General features: G+C 48.4%; 1 protein-coding gene and 1 long non-coding RNA gene across 13 annotated transcripts in view; one reads left to right on the plus strand and one right to left on the minus strand.

Annotated features, from left to right (window-relative positions):
* Kcnq1 (potassium voltage-gated channel subfamily Q member 1) overlaps nucleotides 1-24940 on the minus strand; it is a 360400-nt gene that overhangs the window by 137368 nt on the left and 198092 nt on the right. For 5 of the 12 annotated variants that reach the window (XM_013074819.3, XM_087205496.1, XM_013074820.3 and 2 more), the window contains exon 12: nucleotides 24368-24464. The exons of 6 other annotated variants lie outside the window; for them this stretch is intronic. In XM_013074819.3, coding sequence (XP_012930273.1) covers nucleotides 24368-24464 — 97 coding nt within the window. Of the gene's footprint in view, nucleotides 1-10158; nucleotides 22108-24367; nucleotides 24465-24940 lie in introns of those variants that run through there. One more of the 12 variants, XM_021264435.2, reaches the window with a different exon arrangement.
* The window catches only part of LOC106009980 (uncharacterized), an 81274-nt gene continuing 60228 nt past the window's right edge, over nucleotides 3895-24940 (plus strand). Inside the window, exon 1 of the long non-coding RNA XR_001183924.3 lies at nucleotides 3895-4071. This is a non-coding gene — a long non-coding RNA (uncharacterized LOC106009980). The remainder of the gene's footprint in view (nucleotides 4072-24940) is intronic.

The following is a 24940-nucleotide window of genomic DNA, read 5'->3' on the forward strand; positions in this document are numbered from 1 at the left end:
GGAGCAGAGACCCATGACCAAGCTCAGAAGCCACTAGATGGAGGGTCACAGAGACCCCCACTCAGGACAGCTGCAGCGGTATGTGCAAGCATGTTGAAGGGAACCTAAGGAGGGGCTGTGGAGACATAGGCTGCAAGGGCTGACTTTAAGAGCCAGTTTCTTGGCAATGCATCTGTCACTCAGGGATGATACTGAGGCCCCTGTCCCACTCCAAGCTCCTGTCCACTTCAGAGGGCAGTGAGGGCAAGGACCTTTCCTTAGAGGATGGTCAGACTAGGTGGCCATGTGGCCACAGGCTGCTCTGCTTCACAGGGAAGCAGCCATTGGGGAACCTGGTTAAGTCTGAAGCTGGTTCTACCCTGAAGGGTGGGGGAGGACTAAGGCCACGGAACACTCAGCTAGGGCCTGCCACGTCTGTCCTTCGATGAGGGGCCCCTCCCTAGCTCTTCCTCCTGTCTTGCCCTGTATGGAAGAGGACCAGTGTTTCCCCTGGGACCCACTGGGGCTCTGGCCCATCTGCACTTCTGTGCTGGCAAATGCAGAAGAATTAGCTCAGCAACTTCCTCCCCCTAATCCCCCACCCCCACTCTAAATACCTTGGAATCAAGAGAAAAGCCGAGTGGACATTTGGAGCCTAATTCTCTTCAGCTGTGTGTGCGTGCGTGCGTGCGTGCGTGCTCTCGGGAGCAGAGGCTTGCACGGGAACCTTTTGAACCCCAAATGTTAAGAGCTGGAGGGAGCACAAGGAACGCTAGTCCAGCCCCCAGATGACATAAACCAGACAGAGGAGGACAAGACCTGCCCTCTGTCACATGAGAACCCAGGCAAAGGCCACCAGGTACCCAGGCTCTTTGTCTTGTACCTATCCCTGCAGTTCTGAGCCCTGGTCTCAATGATGTTCATAACCATTATGCCCCCAGGCTGGCCTGGGATTAGAAAGGACCTACTTCAATGAAGGGAGGTCATCATTCTCCTGGTGCCCCAGGCTAACGCCACCCCTCCTCACACCGCCTGGCAACTCTCATCTGCCTTGGGGCTTCCTGGAGTCCACCCAGCCTCATGTGCCACTCTAGCCAACTCCCACATGTTTTTTGTCTCTTGATAAAACAACAGACCCCTCTCAGTCTTGGCCTGTTTTCTTCTCTGGGTTCCCCCAAAGGACTAGAGGGAGCTGGGGTGGGGGTACGCAACAGGTGAGCTGAGCTGGCCAGCAGTGCTAGCTGATTGACAGCACCCCATGCACGGTGAGGGGGTGAGCCTCGGGGGCCAAGGGTCTCGTCTGGTGAGCCCATGTCCCAGACAACAGTGACAGTCTCCTTGGCCTGCAAGTCACTTCTAAGATGACCAAAGGAGACTTCAAGCAAACATAGGAAGGCGCTGTGCCCACAGAATTTCATTGCGAGTCTGTTAGGGTAGAGCCAAGGGCCCACAGTCTCAGGGTTTGAGGTTACAGACTGAGGCAGGGACGGAAGCAAGATAGTAACATGCCAATAAACACTGATGAATCTGCCATTTGTGGGATGTATCCTCAGCTGGGAATACAATTAGAACCCAAATCTTATTTAACATAAGATCAAATAAACTCAATTTTTATGATTTCAAAAATTACTTCTTGGAGGAGATGGGAAAGGAAAGAATGGAAAGGAAAGGAAAAATTCTGAGAAAAGAAAAACAATGGAAATGAAGTCTATGTAAATAGGGAAGGGTGGAGGGTTGAAGAGTGCACAGGTAATGGGGAAAAAATAAGAACCAAGATGCATCATGTACAGGTACAAGTACCCAATGATATATGTAAATGTATTTTATACCTAAAATGTACCAATAAAAGAATTTAAGCAAAAAAAAAAATCACTTCTTAAAATACCCATTTGTCACTCTTTACTTGGAGGGTGCCTTCTGTTTGTTTTTTCTGGTACTGGGAATTGAACTCAGGATCTTGCGGTTGCCAGGCAGGTGCAGCACCACTGAGCTACATCCCTGGCCCAGTGCCCACTGTTTTAAGTGACCTCGTTTTAGGTATTGTTCACATTCTTGAATAAGACAAAATAAAACAAAAAATTTGAGAGATAACTCTACATCCACGAGTGAGTTTAGAGGGTCAGCCAGGGCACTTCCCCACCATGCAGCTTACAAAAGCTACACAGGAGCTACAGTTTCTGAGCAAGAAAAATGCCCACAACATTTTGAAAATACATCTTTTCAATGGAAATTAAGTGCCAATAGGCAGGGAGTTTTGTTTTGGTGAAATCTGTGTATTCTCATGACCCATAGCTCCAGCAAAGCACCTTCCTGAGCAGGCAGGGAAACAGAAGACTATGTAAACCAAAGCTCCAAGCCCCACTGTGCCATCAGACTTCACTTTCAAAACCCAAGTTCAAAGATGAAATGATTAAGAATATTAAGATGGTTTCTGCCACCTGCCCCACAAGCGCAAGGACCCGAGTTTGATCTCTGGTACCAAAAAAAAAAAAAAAAATTTCAAGATGGTGAAAGTAAAGCATCAAACCCCAAATGTAGGTCTTTCCTGAGCACAGGGCCCTGAGGGATTGCTTTGGCTGCACATCTGCATCTGGGAAAGGTGGGTGACAAAAATCCCAGCTAGGTGGTTAGGGGAGGATGAGCCTTCTAAGTTAGATATACCAGTCTGAAGGTCCCTGGGCCAGCCTAAAGGGGACAGAAGATGTGTCCTCCAGGCTGGCAGGAGGCAGAAGAAGACCAAGCTAGGGATCACTTCTGAAAGTCAGAAAGAAGTTCTTGATTCCTGAAAAGATGACACCATTTTCTCCTCTTTCCTCCAGGCTGAACAACAACAAAAAAACCCAGGCCCAGTCACCCTTGCAGAGAGAGATTCCTGGCTGTTTTTGTAGACATATATTTTCGGCAAAAGCAGTTGAGATGAATGGCCTCCTTGCATGCCTCTGGTGACGGGACGGCCTGCTCGCTTGGCTGGCTCCAGCCTCCCTCTTCCTCCTCCCTTGTTTGAAGTCAGTCCTGGGTTGGGGTGTAACAACTTTCAGAGCAGACCCAGAGTTCTGCATTCTTCAACTGCTTGTTCAATTTGCACAGGAAGTCCAAACTGCCCCCAGACTTTCTGGTGAACCCGCAAAAACCCTGTGAAGACAGGTTTTTTTGGCTTTGGCTTGTGGGTTTCTCCAGCCTTCACTGCAATGCCTGGCACGCTGGAGATGTAGCAGCCATACAAATAAATAGATAAATGCATGCATAGGACGAATGAATGCACAAACATATGAAAGCAAAGTCAGACACAAGCCCACCTCTAGGGCCAGGAATAATCACAATCAAGGGTAGAGATGTTTGGGGTGACTCAGCTGGGTGACTGAGGTAGGTCGCTGCGGCACATAGTAAGACAGTCCTAGGACCTTCTTCGCTGGCTATTTGTACAGCAACAACTATGGCGGGCTTAGCAGAGTCTTGGGACTTTAGGAATGTCTCTGTCATGGGCATAGATATGACTAGGTGATATAATCTTCTGCACACCTAGTCCAGCCAGGGAGGAAGGCCCCTGATTTGGGCCATGGTTCCTTTCAGAAGTACCAGCCAATCTCACCTAACAGGATCAGGGATCCATAACTGGAGGGCCCTTCTCAGGTCACGTTTCTCCCTGGGGTGATTGGTATACAAACGTGCGCACGCGCGGGGGTAGGGTGGGAGGTGGCAGGGGAGCCACCCTTGGACCCCAGGGCTAGTGGACAGGGTGGGGCATGGCATGTGGTGCCGGGACTCAACCGGGCACCCCGAGCCCTGGCAGCATTTGCACCGCCCCCTCCCGACCAATGACAGAGCGCGGCACGTCGCCTTCCTTCCACGTCCAACCAATCCGCGCGGCAACTTGCTGAACGCCAGCCCCTGTGGGCCAGTCCAATCAGCGTTGGGGTGGCTGCCACGTCAGGGCTGTTGAGATTAGGTGGCTGCGGCAGTCGCTGGGCAGAACAGTTGCCGCGTCCCTCAGTGCCGCTCTCTAGGCAGCAGCCTCCTTGGCGCTCCGGGCTGGTCAGAGTGTAGCCGCACTAGAACCGGCCGCGGCAAAGGACGGGATCGCAGTTGGCTGAGGTGAGCTCTGGGTCCGTGTCGGGGTCTGTCTGGGCGTCGTGGCATCCGTCAGTGGCTCGGAGAGGGGAAAGGGTGCAGCTGGGGTCGGGGGTCTTGGGGGCCGAGTTGGGACCGGAGTCGGATATGGAGTTTGCCTAATGGTTTCGAATTCCGGGGCCATGTTTGGACCAGTCTCGGGGCTGCGGTCCATCTCGTGGTTTCGAGTCCGTGGTTTCGAGTCCGAGTCTGAATTGGGACCCGTCTCCGGTCTGGAGTCTGCCTCGTGGTTCCAAGTTCAGGGACTGAGTTAGAACCGGTCTTGATCTTGGGTCTGGAGTTTGCCGTGTGGTTCCAACACTGGGACAGAGTTAAGATCCAAGTCCAGTAGAAATCCACCTCGTGGTTCTGAGCCGAGACTGGAGTTGGGTCTGGGTCTACCTCATGGCTTTAAGTCCACCTCGTGGTTTGGAGGCCCGCGAGCTGGGATCCCAGTGGGGGTGGGGAAGCCACCTCCCGGTTTTAAGTCTGCTGAGTTGGGATCTGAGTTGAGTTTGGAGTCCGCCTCATGGCCTGAGGTCTGGGGCCTGGGATGGGAGCTCCATGGAGTTGGATGTCAGCCTTGAGGTTCTCCGCGGGCATTCAGTAGGGGTTTTGGAATCCTGGCAGTGGTTCTGAGTCTCAGGTCTAAGTCTGGGATGGGGGTTAGGATCTGGTGTCTGCTTTTTTTTTTTTTGGTACTGGGGATCGAACTCGGGTCCTTGCGCTTGCGCAGCAGGCGGCGAAACCACTGAGCTAAATCCCTGGCCTGGAGTCTGCTTTTGAGTGGGGTTCTGAGTTGGAGGTCTGAATTGGAGTTGGGCTTAGGATCCTGAGTGGGGATTCCAGACTGGAATTAAAGTTGAGGTTTTGGGTATAGGTTGGGATTTGAAGTGGATGAAGTAAAGGGCCTGGTTCTCCGTGTGGGGATCACCCTCTGGATGAGGGACAGAAGCAGGGAATAGAAAGAAATCTTGGTCATAAGTGAATCAGAGTTGAATGAAGGGGGGCTATGATTCAAATCTCAGCCCTCTACAGTGGACCCTTGAGTTACAACCGGCCTGACATATGAACAACTTGGGTTTCAACCATAATTTTAGTTTTAATTTACGACCCAAGTCTTGAGTTACAACCCAAATGCCAGCCACTTGTGCTTCCAGATGGTCTCAGATACAGATTTAACCCTTAAAGAGTTCTGGAAAGGACATTACAACATCCTTTCCTGTATGTGGTTAACTGAGAAATCCTGGGCCAATGTCTCTCTAAGGACATTGAGGTCTGCCTGGATACAGGAGAGAGAATTTGTAGGCTGTGTAGAGGAGACTGAGCCTTGGATTGACCAAGTTGAGTTACAACCAGCCCTCTGGAACTCCGTCTGTAAGTCAAGGGTCCACTGTACTTTGTCTATCTCCCTCCGCCCACAGGTCAAATGGCCTTTTCTGTGAAAAGAGGACTGGAATGCTTCCCTATAGGACTGTTCTGGGTCTCCTGAGACAGAATAATTCATCTAGATAGAGTATTTCTATGTTAGATTATTACAAAAGTTTTCCTAATAAAATTAGCCACATTTGATATACATTTACCAGTCTCTTTCTTCAATGTGTAACCTTGCTAGACCAGGAGCTCCCAAAGGAGGAATCTTTTCCTGTCCTGGCCTCTGCCCCACACCCAGCCAAGAGCCTGATACACAGCCTTGTTCAGGCAATACTTATTGAAGGAAAGCAGGCAGGCAGGATTAAGCAGATTTCTATGGTGTCTCAAATGATCCCTTTCTGCACCTGTTTTCCAGATACTCACTAGGAGAAAAATTTAAGGATTGGGTTGCTTGATTATGGTTCTATTTTAATGTGTTTCCAAACATGCTGAAGAGAAAAGTGGATCTGTTTCAGGATTTATGCTCCAGCTAGAAGGATCTTTGCAAATTGTGAATCAGAGCATGTCCAAATTCAAATAAAGAAAGCACAAAAAAGGAAAATTATGAGCCATTTCCCTGATGAACATAGATGCAGAAGTTCCACGTACAATGTTAGCTAACTGAATCCAACAGTATATTAAACAACAATTCTTCTTAAACAAGTGGGATTTCTCCTTGGAATGCAAAGATGATCCAATATCAGAAACCCTATCTGTGTAATTCACCATATTAAGAGACTACGGGAGAAAACCCATATGGTTCTCTCTATAGAGGCAGAAAAATTACACAATAAAGTTTAACGCCTATGCATGATTTTTGGGAGTGAGCTGGGAGGACACCGCTTAGCAAGCCAAGACTAGAGGGAATTTCCCTAACTTGATACAATTCATACACCCAAACTTAACCTTTCAGGAAACTTAACACAGAAATCCAAAGTATAGTATTCCCTTTAAAATAAGGATTAGGTCAAGGGTGCCATCTCCTAATGTGAGAAAAATAAAAGGGAGATGTGAGGGTCTGGTAGGAAGAGAAAAAACTTTGTAACTCACAGATCATTTGTCTTTATCAGGGTTCTCAAACATTTTGCTATAAGGATACTTTGTACTCTTAAAATTATTGAGGCCCCCAAAGAGTTTTTCTTAATAATGGCTTGGGGCTGGGGATTTAGCTCAGTGGTTTCGCTGCCTGCTGCGCAAGCGCAAGGACCCGAGTTTGATCCCCAGTACCAAAAAAAACCCACTTAATAATGGCTTATATCTATTGATATCTACATTTCTGGAAATTAAAACTAAGAAATGCTTAAAATATAGGATGGTACAAGCATGTGTTCCGGTGGGGTCATGCTGCCTCTGGAACACTCTTTAACCTTGTGAGAGTGAAAGTAAAGGCAAATGATGTCCGAGTATTACTATGAAAATAGTTTTGACCTTTCCTGGAAGGGTCTGGGTGGGCTCTCTGCTATCCCAGACTGCCTTTGAATACTGCTGAGCTATGTGAAAAAAAAAAATGACGAAGAAGAAACTTTTACAACTAACAAGATTTTGGCAAAGTTTTGGGTATAAGATCAATGTACCAAAACCAAGCAAACAAACACCCCCCCCCCATTTATGCCAATAATGATTAAAAATGTAGAATAGAGATTAAGATAGAAATCAGAATAACAACAAAATTTATACCAGGTTTTAAGAATGAACAAATGACTTTTATGGAAAAAATTAAAGGATAAAAGAAGATCTTCCTGACATGCAGAGATACTCCATTTTCTTAGATGGAGCAATTTAGCATTACAAAGATGTCAAGATTTTCCAAACTTGTAAATTCTATAGGACTCCACTTACACTTCCAGTTAGAGGTTTTGAGGAACTTCACAGATGTTCCTCAAAATGTACATGGAAGAAAAAGGTACAAACACCAAGCAAACTTTGAAAAACAGCTCTCCAAGCCTCAGCAATCAGAATGGTGTGGTGACAGAGCCCCAGAGGCAGCTCGAGTCTAGAGGAAGGTGACATATGATAAAGGTGGCACCACATATCAACAGGGCTATAAGAAGTTGACTTTGGAAAACTAGTAAAATAGAAACAAATACAATTGTGGATTCCTACCAGAGCCCCTAGTAAAAGTGAGCTCCAAATGGACTAAAGATTTAAAAGTAAAACGTAATTGATTTGTGTTTGATAGGAGAAAACTACGAAGGGTAATCTTTTGGCTTAGGGTGGACTTGGGGGTCTTTAGCTGGACCCAGAAAGCACAAACCTCAAACCTAAAATTTATAAACTTAAAATTTATGCAAATTAAGGATTTCTGTGAAACAAATCCATCATAGCAAAGGTCACTATATTCTTAATACTAAGACACGGTTGCCTTTTTCATTTTCACTCATGAGTATAACTTTGCCCATGACTGATAATAAGACATTTGAAACAACTAAAGTTGATCAGAGAACAACAGCTAACACAGGAGAAGCAGGCCCTGCAAACCAGTAAGAAAAAGATAGGAAGACTGGCAGTTTGCAGGAGGGCTAACAAATAGATGAGAATTTTCCAGAGCTCCTGTCATCAGAGAAATGCAAATGTAAGTGATGACTCTTCCTCATACAGCAAAGCATTAGAGAATGGGCTAAGGCCAAGTGTTGGCAGAGGGCACGAACAGCCTCTCTGTGTGCTGCAGATGGGAGTCAGGGCAGGCACGGGCTTTCTCGAGAGCCAGCCAGTGCTTCTTCCGCAAATGAAATATTTGATACCTGCAGCTCAGCAGTTTTCCTCCAGAGTAAACATATTGGAGCAGCTCCCCACCCCCACCCCACAACGAGGGGCTGTGCAGGGGCTGGGTGCACACTTGGTGCAGGGTGGTGGTGGGGGGGCCGTCACAGCCCCTGTTGGGATAAAAGATGTGCACTTCACAAGGTAGAGATGTCGACGTGTGGAAACACAGTGCTGAGTGACACAAACACCAAACAGAACAAGGACCTCAGTACACGACTGTGTATTTAAATCAGAATTACAAACCATCCAGACACGCAGTACCAGGGCAAGTGCACACACACACTGATATAAATAAATTACTCTGGAGCAGCTGTGGGGGGGTGGAGCAGGACTGCAGGGTGGGGGTGGAGTGGAAAAGCATGGAAAGGAACAGTGTGGTGCCCTTGTGCAGACCCTCCCAGGGTTCGGGCAATTTATGGGCTGAGGGCCACGATCGGCTCTGTCCTTCACAGCAGAAAACCCCTAAGCCAAGAATGAAGGAATGAATGTGTGCCCATCACTTTCCTGCCAGACACCCTCTAGTGGCTTCTATTTCTAGGAAATGAAATTTTGATTTCATGAGGTTTTTACAAGATCTGCCCTCACTCCCTCTCTGCCGCTGCCCTCCTCCCTCACTGAGCTCTGGCCACACCGCCCTTCTGTTGTTAAGTCAGTCAAATATACCTCATACCTCCGAGCCTTGCACCAGCCACCTCTACCTGGCTTGCCCTTTCTCATGATCTTCCCATGACCATTTCTTCTCATCATTTAGTGCTCACTGGAAATGCTGCTTGTCAAGGAGGCCTTCTTTGACCTGCCGCCGTATCAGTCAGCTCTCATCAGTCAATTACTTGCTAGCTCAGTCTCTGTAAAGCATGGGTGACACTATGGCATTTTCTGGTTCCTCAGGCATCTCCTTATTTGTTGGCTGCCTGTCTTCTCCACCGGAAGAGAGGCCCCATGAGAGTGTGTCTGTCTTCTCTATAGGGTGGGTACATAGCGGGTGTGTCAAACATTGCTGTTGAATGGCTTCATTGATTTGTTGAATGAATGAAGAGGCCAGGCCAGGAAAGTGTTCATCCATTTTCAGAACTCAGTGAGAAAGTAAGCAGTATGTCAAAACCATCCCGGCCCCTCAGGCCAGGGCTTCTTAATTGCCACACTGGTGACATTTGGGGCAGGAGCAGTCATTGTCTCGGGAGGGCTATTCTTTACACTGTAGGATGTTTAGAGCATGAATGGCTTTTACCTAGTAGATACCCCTCATAATTCCATAATAAAAAATTCCTCTAGATTTGGCCACATATTCCCCTGGAGGGGACACCCCTGGTGAAGACCATTGTTTGTTATCATTGAAAGCTCTAAAAGGTTCACAATCACTGTTGGGAGGGTCTCTCTGCTCTGGCCCTTTAAATGCAGCAATCCCTGGCTCCCTGTCTCGCCATATGCCACACCCACAGCCTCAGCCTTACCATCCTGGTGAGAAAGGGCCCGGCCCATGCCTGGCCAGCTGTGTAACTTGAGTTGGGTAGGGACTGAGTCTTTCAGCCTGTGGGAGCCATTCAGGGCTTCAGCTGGGACTGTCTTTTGGCTGAAGTTCCTGAGCTGTTTGTAGCATCAGAACCTGAGGCTTGACAAGTTTGGAGGGGGCCTGGGCCCTCTTACCTCCTCTGGCTGGCACACTGGTGAGTGAGTGGCTGTCCAGTGGTTTTCAGTATGCTCTAGGAGGAAGAGGCAGCAGGTTGGCCTCCTAGCAGCCAGAGTGGGGAGAATTAAGGGGGTGGCCTCTAATATAGTTTTTCCTTTCCCTATGCCTCCCTAATAAGCCTTTGCCTTCTCTGTCCTGGTTGGTCCTGTCAGGTCTGGGCCACGCCCCCTGTCCCCCCCCCCCTTTACCTGATCCATACAGGGCTCCAAACCAGCCAGGAAGGCCCCCCACCATGTGCACCCACTCCCAAGTTACTTGCTCCTCTCCGGAATGGAGCTGCTTTTCTCCCAGCCTTCCCTAGGGCTGGGTGAGGCCCTTGTTTGCAATTTAAATGTGGCCTCCTTTAAGGAAGAATCCCTGCTCCTCCGAAAAGCAGCCCAGGCCTCAGCCAGGAGAAGAAAGTGATCTAATAGGCCTTTCTCCCGCTAATTGTAGCAATTAGCATCAGAGAATAGGGACTCACTGGGGGGCCAGTGGCTGGCAAACAAGCTTGTCCCCGGAGCTCGGGCCCAGGCCCAGCTACTCAGACTGCTGTTCAGGCCCTCACCAGGCTCTGGAAGGGCCTCAGAGGTGGGTGCAAGTGAGGGAGAGAGGGTCTCAGCCTGCTGGGTGCCAAGGACAGTTTATGGCAGGTGTATGTCAAGCTGTTCAGCCCAGTGGCCACACAGGTAACTCTGAACTTCGCCATGTTACCCTCCCAGTAGAGGACCAGACTGCAGCACAGAGCCAGACAGATCTGTGTGAATGTGATGAATGTGTGTCCAAGGAGGGCAGGCTTGAGGAATGTCCAGTGGTATGACAGGAAGTAGTCTGAACCAAGTGACTTTGTTACAAACAGCCTTTCCCAGAATGGCTGACTGGAAGCTCCTGACAGGGCACACGCTCTGAGCTTACTCTGGTCCTGCCACAGCAGACATCTAACCAGCATGCTGCATCTGCATCATACAGCACTTTCCCAGGCAGTGGATTATGTCTGGGAGGCAGGATAGTGATCATTGCCCCATTTTACACATTAAGTCAGTCAACAAACATTTGTTGAAAACTCCCCATCATCAGAACCTGGCTGAAGCATGCCCTGGTGGGCTTGTAGACAAGAAAAAGGAGAAAAATCGACTCCTGTCTGAAAAGGGGTTGGGGGTCCCAGGAACTGCGTGAGAGAAAACGAGGAGGCAGGATAAGGACTGCAGGCCGCAGGCTGTGGAGGCAGAAAGAAACCAGGCCTCTGAACCTTGAAAGGGAGTTACAGGATGAAGTCAGTGGATAGGCCTTGCTCCTGCCAGGGACCTTGGCTTGTTCTGAAGCCAACAGGAGCCACCAAAGGTCCTGTACAGGGATCCAAATTTTGATTTTTTCTGTTGAGTGCAGAATGATGTGTTTGTCAGGTAGGAGGCCACTGCAGCACAGAAAGACAGTGAGGATGGAGCGAGGTATTGAGGGGTGAGGTCAGCCTGGCTTGGTGACATACTAGATGGGGCAGCCAGAGGGGGAGGGGTTGGGAATGATTCAGAGCACTGCTGGAGGAGTGGGTGACCGTTAGGGGCCTTTGTTGGTGGAGAAGCCAAGTAGGGTGGAGTGTAAAATGATGGAGGCTGTGGAGAGGAGCTGGGGGTGGGGCTGACTGGACGTGGGTTCTTCTGGGCTGGAGAGCTATTTGGTGGTCTCTGGTGCTGAGGGGGCGCTGCTCAGGGCAGCTATTTGGAGGGCTGAGCCTGCAAAAGAGGCTGGGGACAAAGAGGCAAGAGGCAAGACCAGAACAGGAGGAGCAGAAAAAAAGGCTTGAGGACTTAGAGGAAAATTGCCTGCTCCAGGTACCGCTGTTCCTAATCCTCTGAGCACTGGCCTAAAAATGGCCCAGCTGGAATGTGCCTCCTGCCCTTGGGGCCCCCTGTGGCTGCCTTTCCTTAGGTCAGATGGGAGAAGCCCTTCTCTGAGTGTCCCGCCTTGTCCCTCTCCCTTTACCCCAAGGCCCTAGGTAGCAAAGAGGACCTTGTGCAGCATGTGCAGGGAGGAAGCCAGGGCAGCTCCCTCAGGAAGGCCTCAGACTTGCTGAAGTATTTCATAATCTTGGAAGGACGGAAAATCCCCCCAGTTTTAACACAAAGCCAGGCAGGCTGAAAAATGGCCTTGAATATGCAGAGATGAAAAAACAAAGAGTCTGTCAACATCAGAGATGGGAGGGAGCAGGGAGCTTTGGCGGATCCACAGAAAGTAGTAGTTCCTCAGTTTCACCATTCAAACCCAGAGGCCAGGCAGAGGAGGGCAAGATGGGGGATTCAAGGCAAGGCCCAGTGGCTTTGTGATGGGAGATGGCTTCTTTTTTTTAATCATCTCTCCCTCCTGATTAACTGTGCTAGTGGCTTTCAAAGTCTCAAAAGGGGTTAACTGCAGATCCTCTAACTCCTCCACTTGCTAATTTTTGAACGCAGCAGCTGAGCTTTGAGTGCCCCTCCTGGAAGGCTGAGAAAGGCCAGAGGCCGGCTTCTGCAGTGGGCCTGACTCTGTACTGGGTCTGCTGAGCCTCCGCCCCCAGTGCAGCAAGGAATGCGAATGCATTTTGAGAAGGGCACCTCCATTCCCTCCCTCAACCAACACATTCAGGCGCCTGAACCAAGACTTCATCCCCAAACTTCTGTCCTCCATCCAGGGCTCAGTGGCTTTGTTAACAGATGAACTAGTGGCTCCCAAATGAACCTTTGAGGCTGGCTTAATGGAGCTGGCAAAACCTGGATAAGACTAGTGGCTCGGGCCCCAGTGCCCCTAAAGACATATTTTAGCTCCCATCAGTGGGAGGGCAGCAGTCAGGGAGCCAGAGAGCCAAGGAGAGAGCTCCTGTGGACCCTCCTGTCAGGCTACACCCAGCTCAGGGCTCAACCCCCACCCTCAGCCACTCACAACTTCTGAGAGACAGCACCTACACCTACGTGCACTGACAGGAACACACACAACCAGATGCACACTGCACATGCATCCTGCTGCCTGCCAGAGCCAGGGTTTTGTTTCATCTTCACGTTGCTTCTTGTCTTCCTCCCAGCCCAGCAGCACCTTCTGTGATGGATGCCGAGATCCTATTGAGCTTAAAGACTGTTCATAAGGTCCCAGAATCTGGCCTCTGGTCTCATCCTACCCCAGTCCAGTCCCTTGGGATCCCGGCTTTTCTTAGGGAGGGAGACAGCCCTGCTGTTCAGGTACTTTTCCTGTGGCAGAGAGTCCACATAGCCCAGCATTCACAGTGTTCCCTAAGTGCTGCTGGGTTTCAGACTTCAAATTCAATGGATGGGTGGTGTTGAACCCTCTTAACACTCCCACAGGGAAGGAGGCACTGTAGCCAAGAGCAGCTCAGCTACAGGAATGACATGCCTGAGGCCACTGGGCCTTGGGCACTTGACATGACAGAACCCAGCCCTCTACCTCCATGTCTGGGAAAGGGTATTCTGTCTCCTGCCCTAAATTTGGCAGAGTCCTTGTCGTGTTTTCACTCCCACAGAAGCAGGCTGGATGGGAAAGAGAGGCAGGGCCCTTGTGGTGCTTATCTGCCTTTTCAGCCCTCTGCTTGGGCATAGTTCTTTCAAGCAGCCAGGTTCTGAGGCCAGTAGTCACAGTCATGGATTGGGGGAGTGCCTGAGCTTGGAGTGTTGGGAGCCATCCCTGGGAAGAAGCTGAACATATGGGTGTGGGTGCTCAAAGATGTCATAGCTGGGTTCTTGGGAGGGCCATGGGCCACCCTGATAAGGTATGCTTCTTCTTTTTGCCTGGGCACCAAATAATCCCCAGAAGCTTTTTATACATCCATGGTTCTGAGTCCCTGGCATTGTGCTTTGCCCAGGGCAAATGGCAAGCTATTTCTAGCAGCCACTCACCCTGCCCTGTCTTCCTCAGCAAGCCACATGCCCCTCAGCTTTTGCTAGCTTGTTTTGTCACTAAAATACCTGGACCACTACTAACTGGTTTCTACTTCACTGCGTTTTCATTCTGTCCTTCCTGTGCAGGCCTCATGCTGGGAAAAGGGGTTGGGAGGACTGTAAGGCAGGGGGCCCACTGGGGCTCCCCAGAGACTGCAGAGGGGAGGGCCAAGATCAGAGGTCTCTGGGGTCATCACTTCAGATATTGTCACCCTCCTCCCCAGTTCTCCCTATTTCCCAAGGGTGGGCTTCTTCCTGTCCCTCGGGCATCTTTTCCCAAGGTTGCTTAAACAGCCTCAAGCTTTGGAGGGTGAGGAGCATCCTGAGGGTGGCATTGAGTCCCAGGGTCAGGGTGGAGATTATCTGTGCAGAGGCTGATAGGAACGTCCCCAGGGCTGACTTCAAAGCTGCTGCTGAGCCAGAATCTCAGCTTCAAAGTCAGCCAGCTGAGCTGTTTGCCTGTAAAAGGGGGAAGGGGAAGAGCCTGCCTCCCCACCAAGCCACCTGAGAGCTCAGGGTCTCAAAGGCCTTCCTGTGCTGGCAGACAGGGGCTGGAGGGTACCCTAGGCTCTGAAGCCACTGGGGGAGGGGGGTGGGTAACAGACTCTCAAAACCCTATGGAAGTCACCACTATGGCCCAGGGTTTGAGCTTGCAATCCAGGACCTGGTGGGGACAGGGGGACAGGCTGTGTAGGGTAGCTCTAGCTCCAGCCCAGCTCCCCATCTTGTGGCCTAACCTTCAGCCCAGCTTCTCCTTCAATATTTGTTTGGGAGCAGGCCTGGCTGCACGTGTGCAGGTCGGGAATATATAGGTTGGTCTGGTGTGACAGCATGGTAGGCTAAACAGTAGTTCAGAGCCAGGCTGCTTGATATGGATCCCAGCTCCAGCTTGGTTTAGGTGTATGTTATATTGAAGTGAACAAGAGCAAGCTCCCCTAGGGTGAGGCCCCACATTCAGGTGAGTGCCCGGTCTATCAGCAGGCAGCAAGCCTGGCCGCAGTGCCACTGTCGTGTGGAACCATGACGCTGTGACCACTTGGCCAGTGTAGGGCAGCAAGAGGGAGCAAGGCCAGTGTTCTCCTATGAGGGGAAGCTGGGGCCCATTGCCTGCATGGAGGGCCAGCAAAGGGTGGCAGTTGTTGGGGAAGTTCACCATGCGTGACAGGAAGACGCCCCCACCCCACCCCCCACCCGGAGGCTGCACATGTGACATACTTGGATTTTCCAGAGCCTTCATTTTCCTTTTCTAAACAGAGGCCTGTCACGGCACCTCCCTCCAGATCAAACAGCCCTATGTGAGTGGGCTCTGGGAAGACCTTCTTCCACCCTCTCTACTGGGTCCCCTGCCTGACCCCAGCACGCCCAGGTCCCAGAAGCTGGGACGCCTCAATCAGGTACCGCTGAGCTAAGAAGGGTGCTGGTCCCTCCCACACATAAGAGACATCAAAGGAAAGCCTCAGACTGACCCCCACTTGGGGGAGAAGTACAGCTTACAGCCCAGCCTGCCTGGCTGCTGGGGATTTTCCATCCCACCAGGACTCTGGCCTTTGAGGCGCCTTGGGAACTGGAGTTGGGGCTAGAGCATGTGAATGCAGCAAAGGGTGACTCGAGAGCATAGCCAGGCTCTTTAGGAAGCCCCGTCCTCAGGTTCATTGTGGTTTGTGGGCTACTGCCCTGAAATCCCAGGTCGATGCACAGCAGAACAGTGCACACCTGGGCTCCCTGAGAACTCACTGGCCAGTGGCAGTTAGGGTTTTTGTAGGAGCCTGGGAAGAATGGAGAAGGGATGCTTGCCTCTCCATCAACCATACCTCTTTGAGTGGGTGACCACAGTGGGCTGAGTTCAGTGCCTCAGTGAGAGGATTGCAAAGAGAGGACCAGTCCCAAATCCCACATGCCCAGGACAGCACTCCTGAACAATCTATATCCTTCTGCAGAGTGCCGTACCATAGCCCTCAACTAAAGCTCTGTGAGGCCTTGGAATTCAGCACCTCTCAAAGCTGAGGAATAGGAGGCCCAAAAATGGTGGTGATGGTGGCCAATTGAAAGCACATCTGTCCAAGCCCACCTAGACTTTTGGCACTCCTCTGTGCCTTGTGATGGGAGCTGACTCTCAGATCTCTCCACATGCAGTATGTAGCTGAAGGTTACTTGATACATAGTACTTGGGACATCTAATTTCACTCCTTGGTGTCCCTGTCCCTCCTAGGACTGCCAGGTTTTGGCTCCAAGCTCTTACTTCTGCCTCAGCACCCCTGGGTGCTGGGCCTGGTCTAGTCCTTGCCTTTGTTCACTAGATGATGACACAATGCACTGTGGGCCACAGAGGCCCTCACAGACCCAGTCTGGGCTGCCTTCGCCTCCAGGCTGTTCGCTGAGCAGACGCACATCAAGACACCTATCAAAATATGGCAGCTGTGAATCCCTTTTATTGTTCTGGGGCATAGGCGGGGTGTGTGTGTGCGCGTGCGTGCGTGCGTGCGTGCGTGTGTGTGTGTGTGTGTGTGTGTGTCTAATCTCCAGGGAATGGCATGGGGTGTAGGTTTGCAATTGGAAGCCACTGGTTTGGAATTGATGATGGAGCTAAGATATAGGATTTTCCAACCTCAAACGTGAGTCTGTCACCCAAGTGGGGACACATGTTTGGCCCAGAAGGGCAGACAGGTTCATATAGAAGGTGCTGGGTGACCACAGCTGTCCCTCCAGGAAGCACTGCACAGGGCTGGGGTCTTTTGTTCTGGGGCTGCAGGTGAGACTGCACTGGTGGAGGGTGGGGTGTCTGTTTCTGGGAATTGTTTCAAAACAGTAATGGAAACTCGGCAGTACAGGGCATAGGTGTCTAAGACTCCTGGTCATGGGTTGGGGTGCCCTGGCTCTACCAATAAACCCAAGTGAGCATGCTTCTCCCCCAACCTGGAGCTGGTAAGACTGGCCAGGAGCATACAGAATTGTCTGTGGTCTGGCAGAGGCGGGACAGTGAGGGAGGTTTCTGCTGCACAGTGAAGGGCTAGCCTGGATGGAGCTGCATTTGAAATGAGCGGGCAGCTTAGGGCAGTGTTTGTGGTGCTGGCCAGGAGGTAGGGGCTTCTCCTTCTACTTTGTCTTGTTCTCTGTCATAAATCTCTGTTTCTCCTCAGCAGTTTGAAATGTTTATTCTGAATTTAAGTCCTATGCTTTAGCAAGTCATGTTTTAATAGGAAAACCATCATGGATGGAATCATATGCAATTCCTACTTTTTTCCAGTTACCCATTCCTAAGAAAAGCTTAACCATTAGGTGACCAGCCAGAGCCCCAGGAACTGGCATTTGCAGACAGCAATAGAAGCAAAGGAGCCTTGAGTTTGCAGGGAAAACTGGGCCTCTATGTGTCTGGTCATGCAGACTAAAATGCTGTTGCCTGTACTCAGGCTGACAGGTTCTGGTGGCTGGGGACCCTCATTCCACCATCACCTCCAGCCCTATCACATGCTGTGTACAAACCTACACCAGGAAACTTTCATCAGGTGCTGGTACATTCCTAACATTGGCCTGCCCCCTCTCCACTCACCTCTTGAATTGTGAGATATCTGTCCCAGGAATGAGAAAACCTGGGAGGCTGATGGGAGCCTAACCATTAAGCAGTGGGAGAAGCCTGCTTTGCTCTGGAAGGTAGAACCAGGACTACCCAGTGAGGGAGAATATCTGAACACAGCCTGGTGGTAGGAGGACTCCTGGCCCTAACTGCAACACAGTGACCTAAATACCTCCGTATGGGCCACCATTTTCTGTCTGGGAACATTGGTCCCCAACTCTTTGTTTCTTGAGCTTTGAAAATTAAGTTTCCTTCCATACAAGGCCCCAGAAGGATCACACAAGTTGCTGAATTTCATGGTTACCTGGATTTCCCTAAATTTCTAGAGTGACAACAGAAACAATAAGCTTTAGGGGGTGAGACTTGTAACCAGATAGATACGTCCTGGTAGACTTTGGACCCACTGCTGTAGGGATGGGAATGGGGCTGGGAGCCTTGACAGAGCTCTAAAACACAGGCCCCTCAGGCCTGCCTAAGGCTGCCTGGAACCAGCAGAGCCTTTATGCAACCCTGGCCCAGGCCTGACTTCTGGTGACCCTAGCATGAGTCCTTATTCACTGGTTCATGTGTTTCTTCATCAAACATTCACGGAGGGCTGGTGATGGGCTCTATAGGGATTAAGCAGTGAAGATAAAACACTGAATTGAAATGGCCAGGCTCTGCCCTTGCAGACTTTGAGTGTGACTGAAGGAGACAGGTAGTAAGCCTTTCTCCACAAACAAACACACAGTTATACATTAAGGATGGAAGAGAGGTATGTATTCTTCATGGCCCTCTCTGAAGCTTAGAAGTTGGCTACTCAAAGGAAGGGACATTTCAGCTGAGACTGGCAGGATAAGTCAGCCCCTACCTAGGAAGGGGAGAAAGAGTCAGGAGAGAGCTTTCCATGCTTACAAGTGATACTGAGACTATTTGAGAGCTGGGGCATCTTCAGCAGCTTTATTGCTCCTTGGCTTTATGACCCTGGGCCCTAAACTTAATCCCTTAAGTCTCAGGCTGATATCTCTAAAACTGAAATGATAATATCGATGTCAAAGGCTGCTGTGAAGATTAGCAAAATGATGTTTATAGCTACTCAGCACAACGTCTGGGAAACAGAATGTAAGCAATATTATCTCAGGATTATTCTTTAGACTAAAAGTATGTTCAGGGCTCGTGTGTTTTTCCTTCACCTGAGCCACAGAGCTGTGCCTCCTTAGGAATACCTAGATGCCAAGGAGCATTGATGAAAGGACCTTAACCTCTGAGGGAGTAGAGTAGGGAGTATATCTTCCCCGTTTCTTCTGTCCCTGGAGGCTGCTCCAGCCTGGTGTGTAGGTGGTCGTAACACTGAGCAAAATGAACCTTGACAACATTGGCAGATGCCGGGTCATCAAGGGTGAGGGAGCAGCCTCTCCACCTGTGTTCAGGGCACTGCACTGAATTTTCTAGTTCTGTTAAGCACTGAGTGCCTGGGTCCATCATATATCAGCTCTGCTTAGTCTGGCACCAGCTGGTGGGACCAGCGGTGTGGGATAGGGGTTATTGTAAGGTTTTAAACCAGAGCTTCCCTTTCCTGATCTGAGTTCACTATGTGTGTGCACACACCGAGGTTTCTGCTAGAAACCTCCAGAAAAGCCAGTTCTTCTAGAAAAGGACAAGCTCCAGGCTCTGTGGGCCAGCCCAGAATGGACTAGTTTGTCTTTACTAAGCCCCACTTTCCATCTAGGGAGGCTGAGGCCATTAAGGCCACCTGGTCTCACTGTCCCCCAGAATACTCACTGAGATCCCCAATCTCTGTCTTCAATCACCTTTGCTCCAAGATCCTCTTCTACATGGGGTGTGCAGGCAGCCATAAGGAGAAGATGAGGGGCCCAGATTTGGAGAGACTGGGAGAAAGCAAATCTCCTTCTAGGAGAGGAATGAATGCCCCAGGCTGGCCCCATGTCCCTCAAGCCCTTCCTCAGGTAGTTCCCTGAATCTAAGCATCTGTCCTGTATTGAGCTCCCGGGCCCATCCCCATAAAATATTAACAACAACACATTAATGACTTTTTCTGAATTTCTTAGCATTCAGAAATAGAACCTAAGAATTTTGTCAAAGGTCCTTTTTTCCCTCCTTTTCTTTTTGACTATCTATTTTAAACTAATCATGCCATTAACGAAATCTTCCAAAAATCTGTTTTTGGGCCCTAATTCTACTGGTGTCCTCATTTAACAAAGCTAGCATAATGAAACACATACCTATTTCACCTATGATGTCCACTGCAAAAAATCTCAAATCCAGCATCTTTAAAAATACAGTCCCACATAGAGTCATACCAGTAGTGCAAGGGTCCACACAACAACCTGGACAGTCTCCAGGGAATTGCAGTGTGAACCAGCCAGTCCCAAAAGATGACATGCTGTATGATTGCATTTACATAACATTCTTGGCATGACAAAATTGTGTAAGTGAGGAACAGACTAGTGATTGCCAGGTGCTCAGGACATTGGGATAGGAAGGCACTGGAAGTACTGCAGAAGGGCAGCATGGTGGATTTTCAGTGCCTGTGTCCTGCTCATGATGTGTCCAATAGCTTTGCAAGATGTTGTCACTAGGGAAACTGAGAAAGGGTGTGAATGATCTGAGTTATTTCTTATAACTTCATGTGAATCTGCAGCTACCTACAACTTAAGAGTTGAGTTAAAAAATCATAATACCCAAGTTAAAAAAAATTAGCAGTCCTCCTCAAAAACCCAGAAATTAATTTAAAAAGGTACATAAGTAGAGGAAGACCTAAAAATATATGGAAGGACACTATAATTTATATGAACACATGGATTAACTGGCTCAGACTTGTGGCTAGAAAGATAATTTTTTTTTTTGGTACTGGGGATCGAACTCAGGACCTTGCGCTTATGAGGCAGGCGGCAGAACCACTGAGCTAAATCCCCAGCCGACTTTTATATTTTTAAATAAGTAATTCTTCCTAAATTAATCTAAATTGAATGAAGTTTCAGTAGAAGATATCAACAGCATATGGATGGATGCCCACCCTTTTTTTTTTTTTAAATTAGGCAAGTTGATTCTGAAGTTCATATGAAAACAATTCACGTGTCCTGTAAAGGTCCAAAAATATTTCAGCCTGGCCCCATACCCTGGGGTCTGTCATGACAGGCCCCATCACACAGTTGGGGCTGTTTTCCTCTCACTGTTCACAGCTTCATACAGATATTGTGAGAAAGGGAGCAGGTTTCAGATTATCCATCCATCCTGAATAATCTTATAAAGATGCATTTGCAATTTTTTTTTTCTGATGCTGATGCTACTTACTGAAATTTGCCTCCCCTCTGGCTCTTAAGTAACAGACCAGAGAAACCCTGCCACACAGATAAGGGCATTATAAAGTTGCCTAATGAAATAGCTGAGCTCTGGCCTGTTCACAGGCCTATTCCCAGGCCAAGACAGAGTTTAGAAATGGACACAAATTAAATGAGAATTTGAGATATGATAAAGGTAGCAGTTGAAATCAGTGGAGAGAAGATGATGTACTCAAATAAATAGTGTTGGGACAACTACATAAACATATGGAAAATAAATTGGATTTAGTGACTCTTTATGCCAAAATCCAGATAAAACAATGATTTAAATGTCAAGCATGAGATAAAAAAATGATGGAAGAAAATGTGGGAAAATTTATTAAAACAACTTTAGAATGAGGAAGCTATTTCAGAATTTAAGACAAGGATCCCATATCATAAAAGACTGATAGAGTTGACTCTGTGAAATTTAAACATTTCCACTAGTAAAAATGTAGAAAAAGCTAACACACCAAAGAAAAAGTAAGATACAGTGTTTTGAAAACATGTGACAGAGAATTCCTGTAAATCAGTAAGAAGTAAACAGTCCAAAGGATATGAAGGGATAGCTCATAAAAAAGAAAAAGCAAATGTTTTTAATCTTTTGAAAAGATAAGAACTTTGCTTTGAACAAAACAGATGTAAATTAAAGCTCCAGTATACCATTTTTTTATCTATCTAATTAGTAAAGATAAAAGCCTTGATTATATACTTATTGGTGAGGGTGTGGGGCAACAGGTATGTCTGTATAATGTTCACAATGGTGTAAGTGGGCACAACCTTTACTGTATTTGCAATACTCATCTCAAATTGTACAAATAATTTAATCCCTCTAGAAAGGAGGGAGAAAGGACCTCTTAAAATGAATCCACTTAAAATGGGAGACCAAAATGTTACAATAAGCACATGATGGGATGAAAAAGAATACTTATGAAATTACTTTATATTATAGTAGTAGTTGTAATTGCAAATATGTATCATTTTAGGAAAGTAACAAGATAAAGAGGGTTTGGTTTGTTTTATAAAATATAATATGGTAATGTGCCAGGGCCTCTTTGACTTGATAAGGGACTCTGGCAGCCCTTGTGCAGAGAGGACAACTTGTTGCAGAATATGACAGGGCTTCCTAGCTTCTCCAAGGGCTGATGCTGCATCTTCCATGATCTCATTTGTTCTCCCCGGAAATGCTTATCTAGGCATCAGCCTTGGTTTTTTTTTTTTTTTTTTTCTTCAATAACTGGTCTGTGTTCAATATCCATCAGAGAAATCTTCAGTATCACTTCCCATACCTGGCTGAAACCTCCTATTTCAGCAAGTTTACCATTCCTCTTTATAAGTGGTTCACATTGTGTGTGGACAAGAGACAGCCTAGAAAAAGATCAGTCAACAGAGATGCAAGTGGGGATGGATAAGATGATTGGGGAGGAACAGTGCTCTGTGGAGAGGGGTGTTTCAGAGGGAACTAATGTCATAAACGGTCGGCTCATTAGTGAATGTATTTGAATGGTTAATGGCTATTTTTAGCTGCCCTATATACATCCATCAATAGGGGTGTTGTTCCATAAATCATGGCACAATAGAAACCTCTGCAGCTGTTAATGAAAAGATTTGCTAGATGTCTTAATATAGACCCTTCTCCAAAGCACACCAGCATCTTCGCTTCTCAATAGTGCACACTGGTGCTGAATGCTTACCCAGAGGCAGGAGGCCTCCCTAGTCAAATCCAAAAGGTTTCATTACCATGTGGAGACAGTTCCCAGCCTAGCACATTGGCAGTCACTTAATTCTCAAGTATTCTGGGGTTGCTTCATGCCACAAACTATCATACCCCTGGTCCCTATGCGTAGAGCTGTTGGCCATCTCCTGCCAAGCTATGCGTCAGTGCTGCTGTTTGAGATGCCCAAGGCCTTCACGAACTGCTCCTCTGAGTCTGAGCAGCCCCACCCATTTCCTAAAGGCCCTTCAGAAAAGGGGCTGTTCAACACGCAGGTGATATTCTTGAGCCTGTTTAGAGCCCTCCCACACTACCACCTACATGCCTTTTGCTAGGCAATGGAGGCCCAAGTTTTGCTAGAAATGGGGTGGGTGCCAGGACGAAGACTACGGCTAACAATGTGAGTAGTGAGCATGTCCTGTGTGGGAAAAGTCCAGCCTTGTGGGCTACACATCTGGCCGAGAGCAGAGGCCATGTTTCCCATGGAGTATATCGGAAACCCAACCACGGGAATGTAGCACTTTAGCTACACTATTCAGAGTTGTTACCTATCCTTATTAGTGGGCATCTGTATGCACGTGCCCACGTAACATTTGGGAAGAAAAATGCTTCTCAGATATACTGCATCACAGTGAATCGGGATTGTACGGGCAGCTCAAAAAGAATACAGCATACCTACGTGTGAAGTCACAAAGGCGGGTACAAAGAAATATACATATATGTATCATGTTGCTATTTGTATAAAAGGAGATAAATATAAGTATATGCACACAAAGATACACGTATAGTGTTCAAATAAAACCCCTCTAGAAAGATCTGGTATGAAACTGCTAACAGTGTTAACTTTTAGGGAAGGAAACTTGGGAATCAGGATTGAGGTGGGACAGTCTGGATTTTCACTGTATTCCCTTTTGTACTCTGAATTTGTGTCATCAGTGCTTATTGCATGTAGAGCCTATTCTATTATGATTTTTGAGCACTGCACGAGTACATTAAGAATGGCTTACTTCCCAGTGTGACTGGAGTTTGCCAGGGTCTGGACGGATAGTGGGCAGCCCACAGCCCTGTGAACAGTGTGGATGGCATGGTTTGTAAGCAGTGCTCCCCATGCACAGAGCTGAATCTCTGGTTCCTGTCACTTGCTGGAGCAGGGGGCTGCTCCAGCACAAAGAGGTTTTTGAAAGGGAAAGGCAGACCCAGTGTCAGGGCAGGCCCTGGGTGGGTCCCAGAGAGCCCTGTCACCCTGTGCTGGAGGGCAGTGCCCCCACCCCATCTGTAGAGGATGGGAGGCTCTGGCAAAATGAGCCCTGTTACTAGGCCTCCTTGCTATAGGATTTTGAGGGGGAATTATTCTGAAAGACACAAATGAGCACAGCATGTTCTAACTACTGTGTCTCATTAAATATTTAAGCTTTTATGTAATTTTTTCCATTTCAGGTAATCTTTGATTTTGATTAATATGAAATGACAGCAAACACAATGTTTTTGTTTGTTTGTTTTTGTACTGGGGATCAAACTTGGGTCCTTGAGTTTGCGCAGCAGGTGGCGACACTGAGCTAAATCCCCGGCCCCACAATGTATTTTTTAATTGATTTGCCTAATGTCTATATTAGTTTAAATGTTTTCTAATGCTTATCCATGTTTTAAACTCATTTCTTTGTAAGCATTAACTTAGATTCTATTCTACATTCATGTTTTATATTGCCCAAATGCTTTTGGGAGGGGTGAGTTATCTTCACTACTGAAACAGCTCCCTTGGGAGCTGGTTTGGCTCTGGCTCCTCTAGGGAAATGACACAAAGTTGGTCTAAGAGGGGCCCTCACCTCTCCCGACTGCAACACTAGCCCCAGTGCGGGGAGGGGAAGAAGAGGCGCTGAGCCTCCCTCCAGGCCCGCCCACTCAGGACATACTCACACTCAGCCTCTCCAGGGCTCTGCCCTTGGCATCCCCGTCCCCCACCTGGACTCTGGCAGAGAAGCTGGGCGGGAAGAAGCCAGCCGAATGCCCGCCACTGTAAGAGGAAACGAAGAGAAACAGCTTCAGGCAGCCCCAGAAGCGAGGCCTGGAAAAACTCTGCAGCTGGAGCTAACACAAAGGACTTTTCAGACCCTACAGCCAAGGTGCCCAGTGAGCATTTTTTTTTAAACAGCTATTAGGGTGACAAGCCTTTCCAAAGGCCAGCAGTTGGCAAGAGTTTCCAGGAAGCTGGTCTGGCACCGGCCTGGGCTCGGAGCAACTTTAATGAGTGAAGTGCAGAAGGAAGGAGTCATCAGGAAAGGTTTAAGGTTCAACAAACTTTTTGAATTATTTTGCAAAAAGTTCTGGCTTTCCAATTCAAAGGCATGCTTTTCAGTGGCTGTTTCAAACGAGAGCCTATTTCAAAGGCAGTGCCACCTGCCCATTTCTGATGTAGTCACTGGAGGTATTTGTCTAACTCCCAGGGACGGCTTTGCAAATGCCATCCAGCGTGCCTAGGAACACTAGGGC

This window comes from Heterocephalus glaber, unplaced genomic scaffold (genome assembly GCF_053883595.1).
Source record: "Heterocephalus glaber isolate CG9 unplaced genomic scaffold, H.glaber_assembly_v1.0 deba00000594, whole genome shotgun sequence".
NCBI lineage: Eukaryota > Metazoa > Chordata > Mammalia > Rodentia > Bathyergidae > Heterocephalus > Heterocephalus glaber.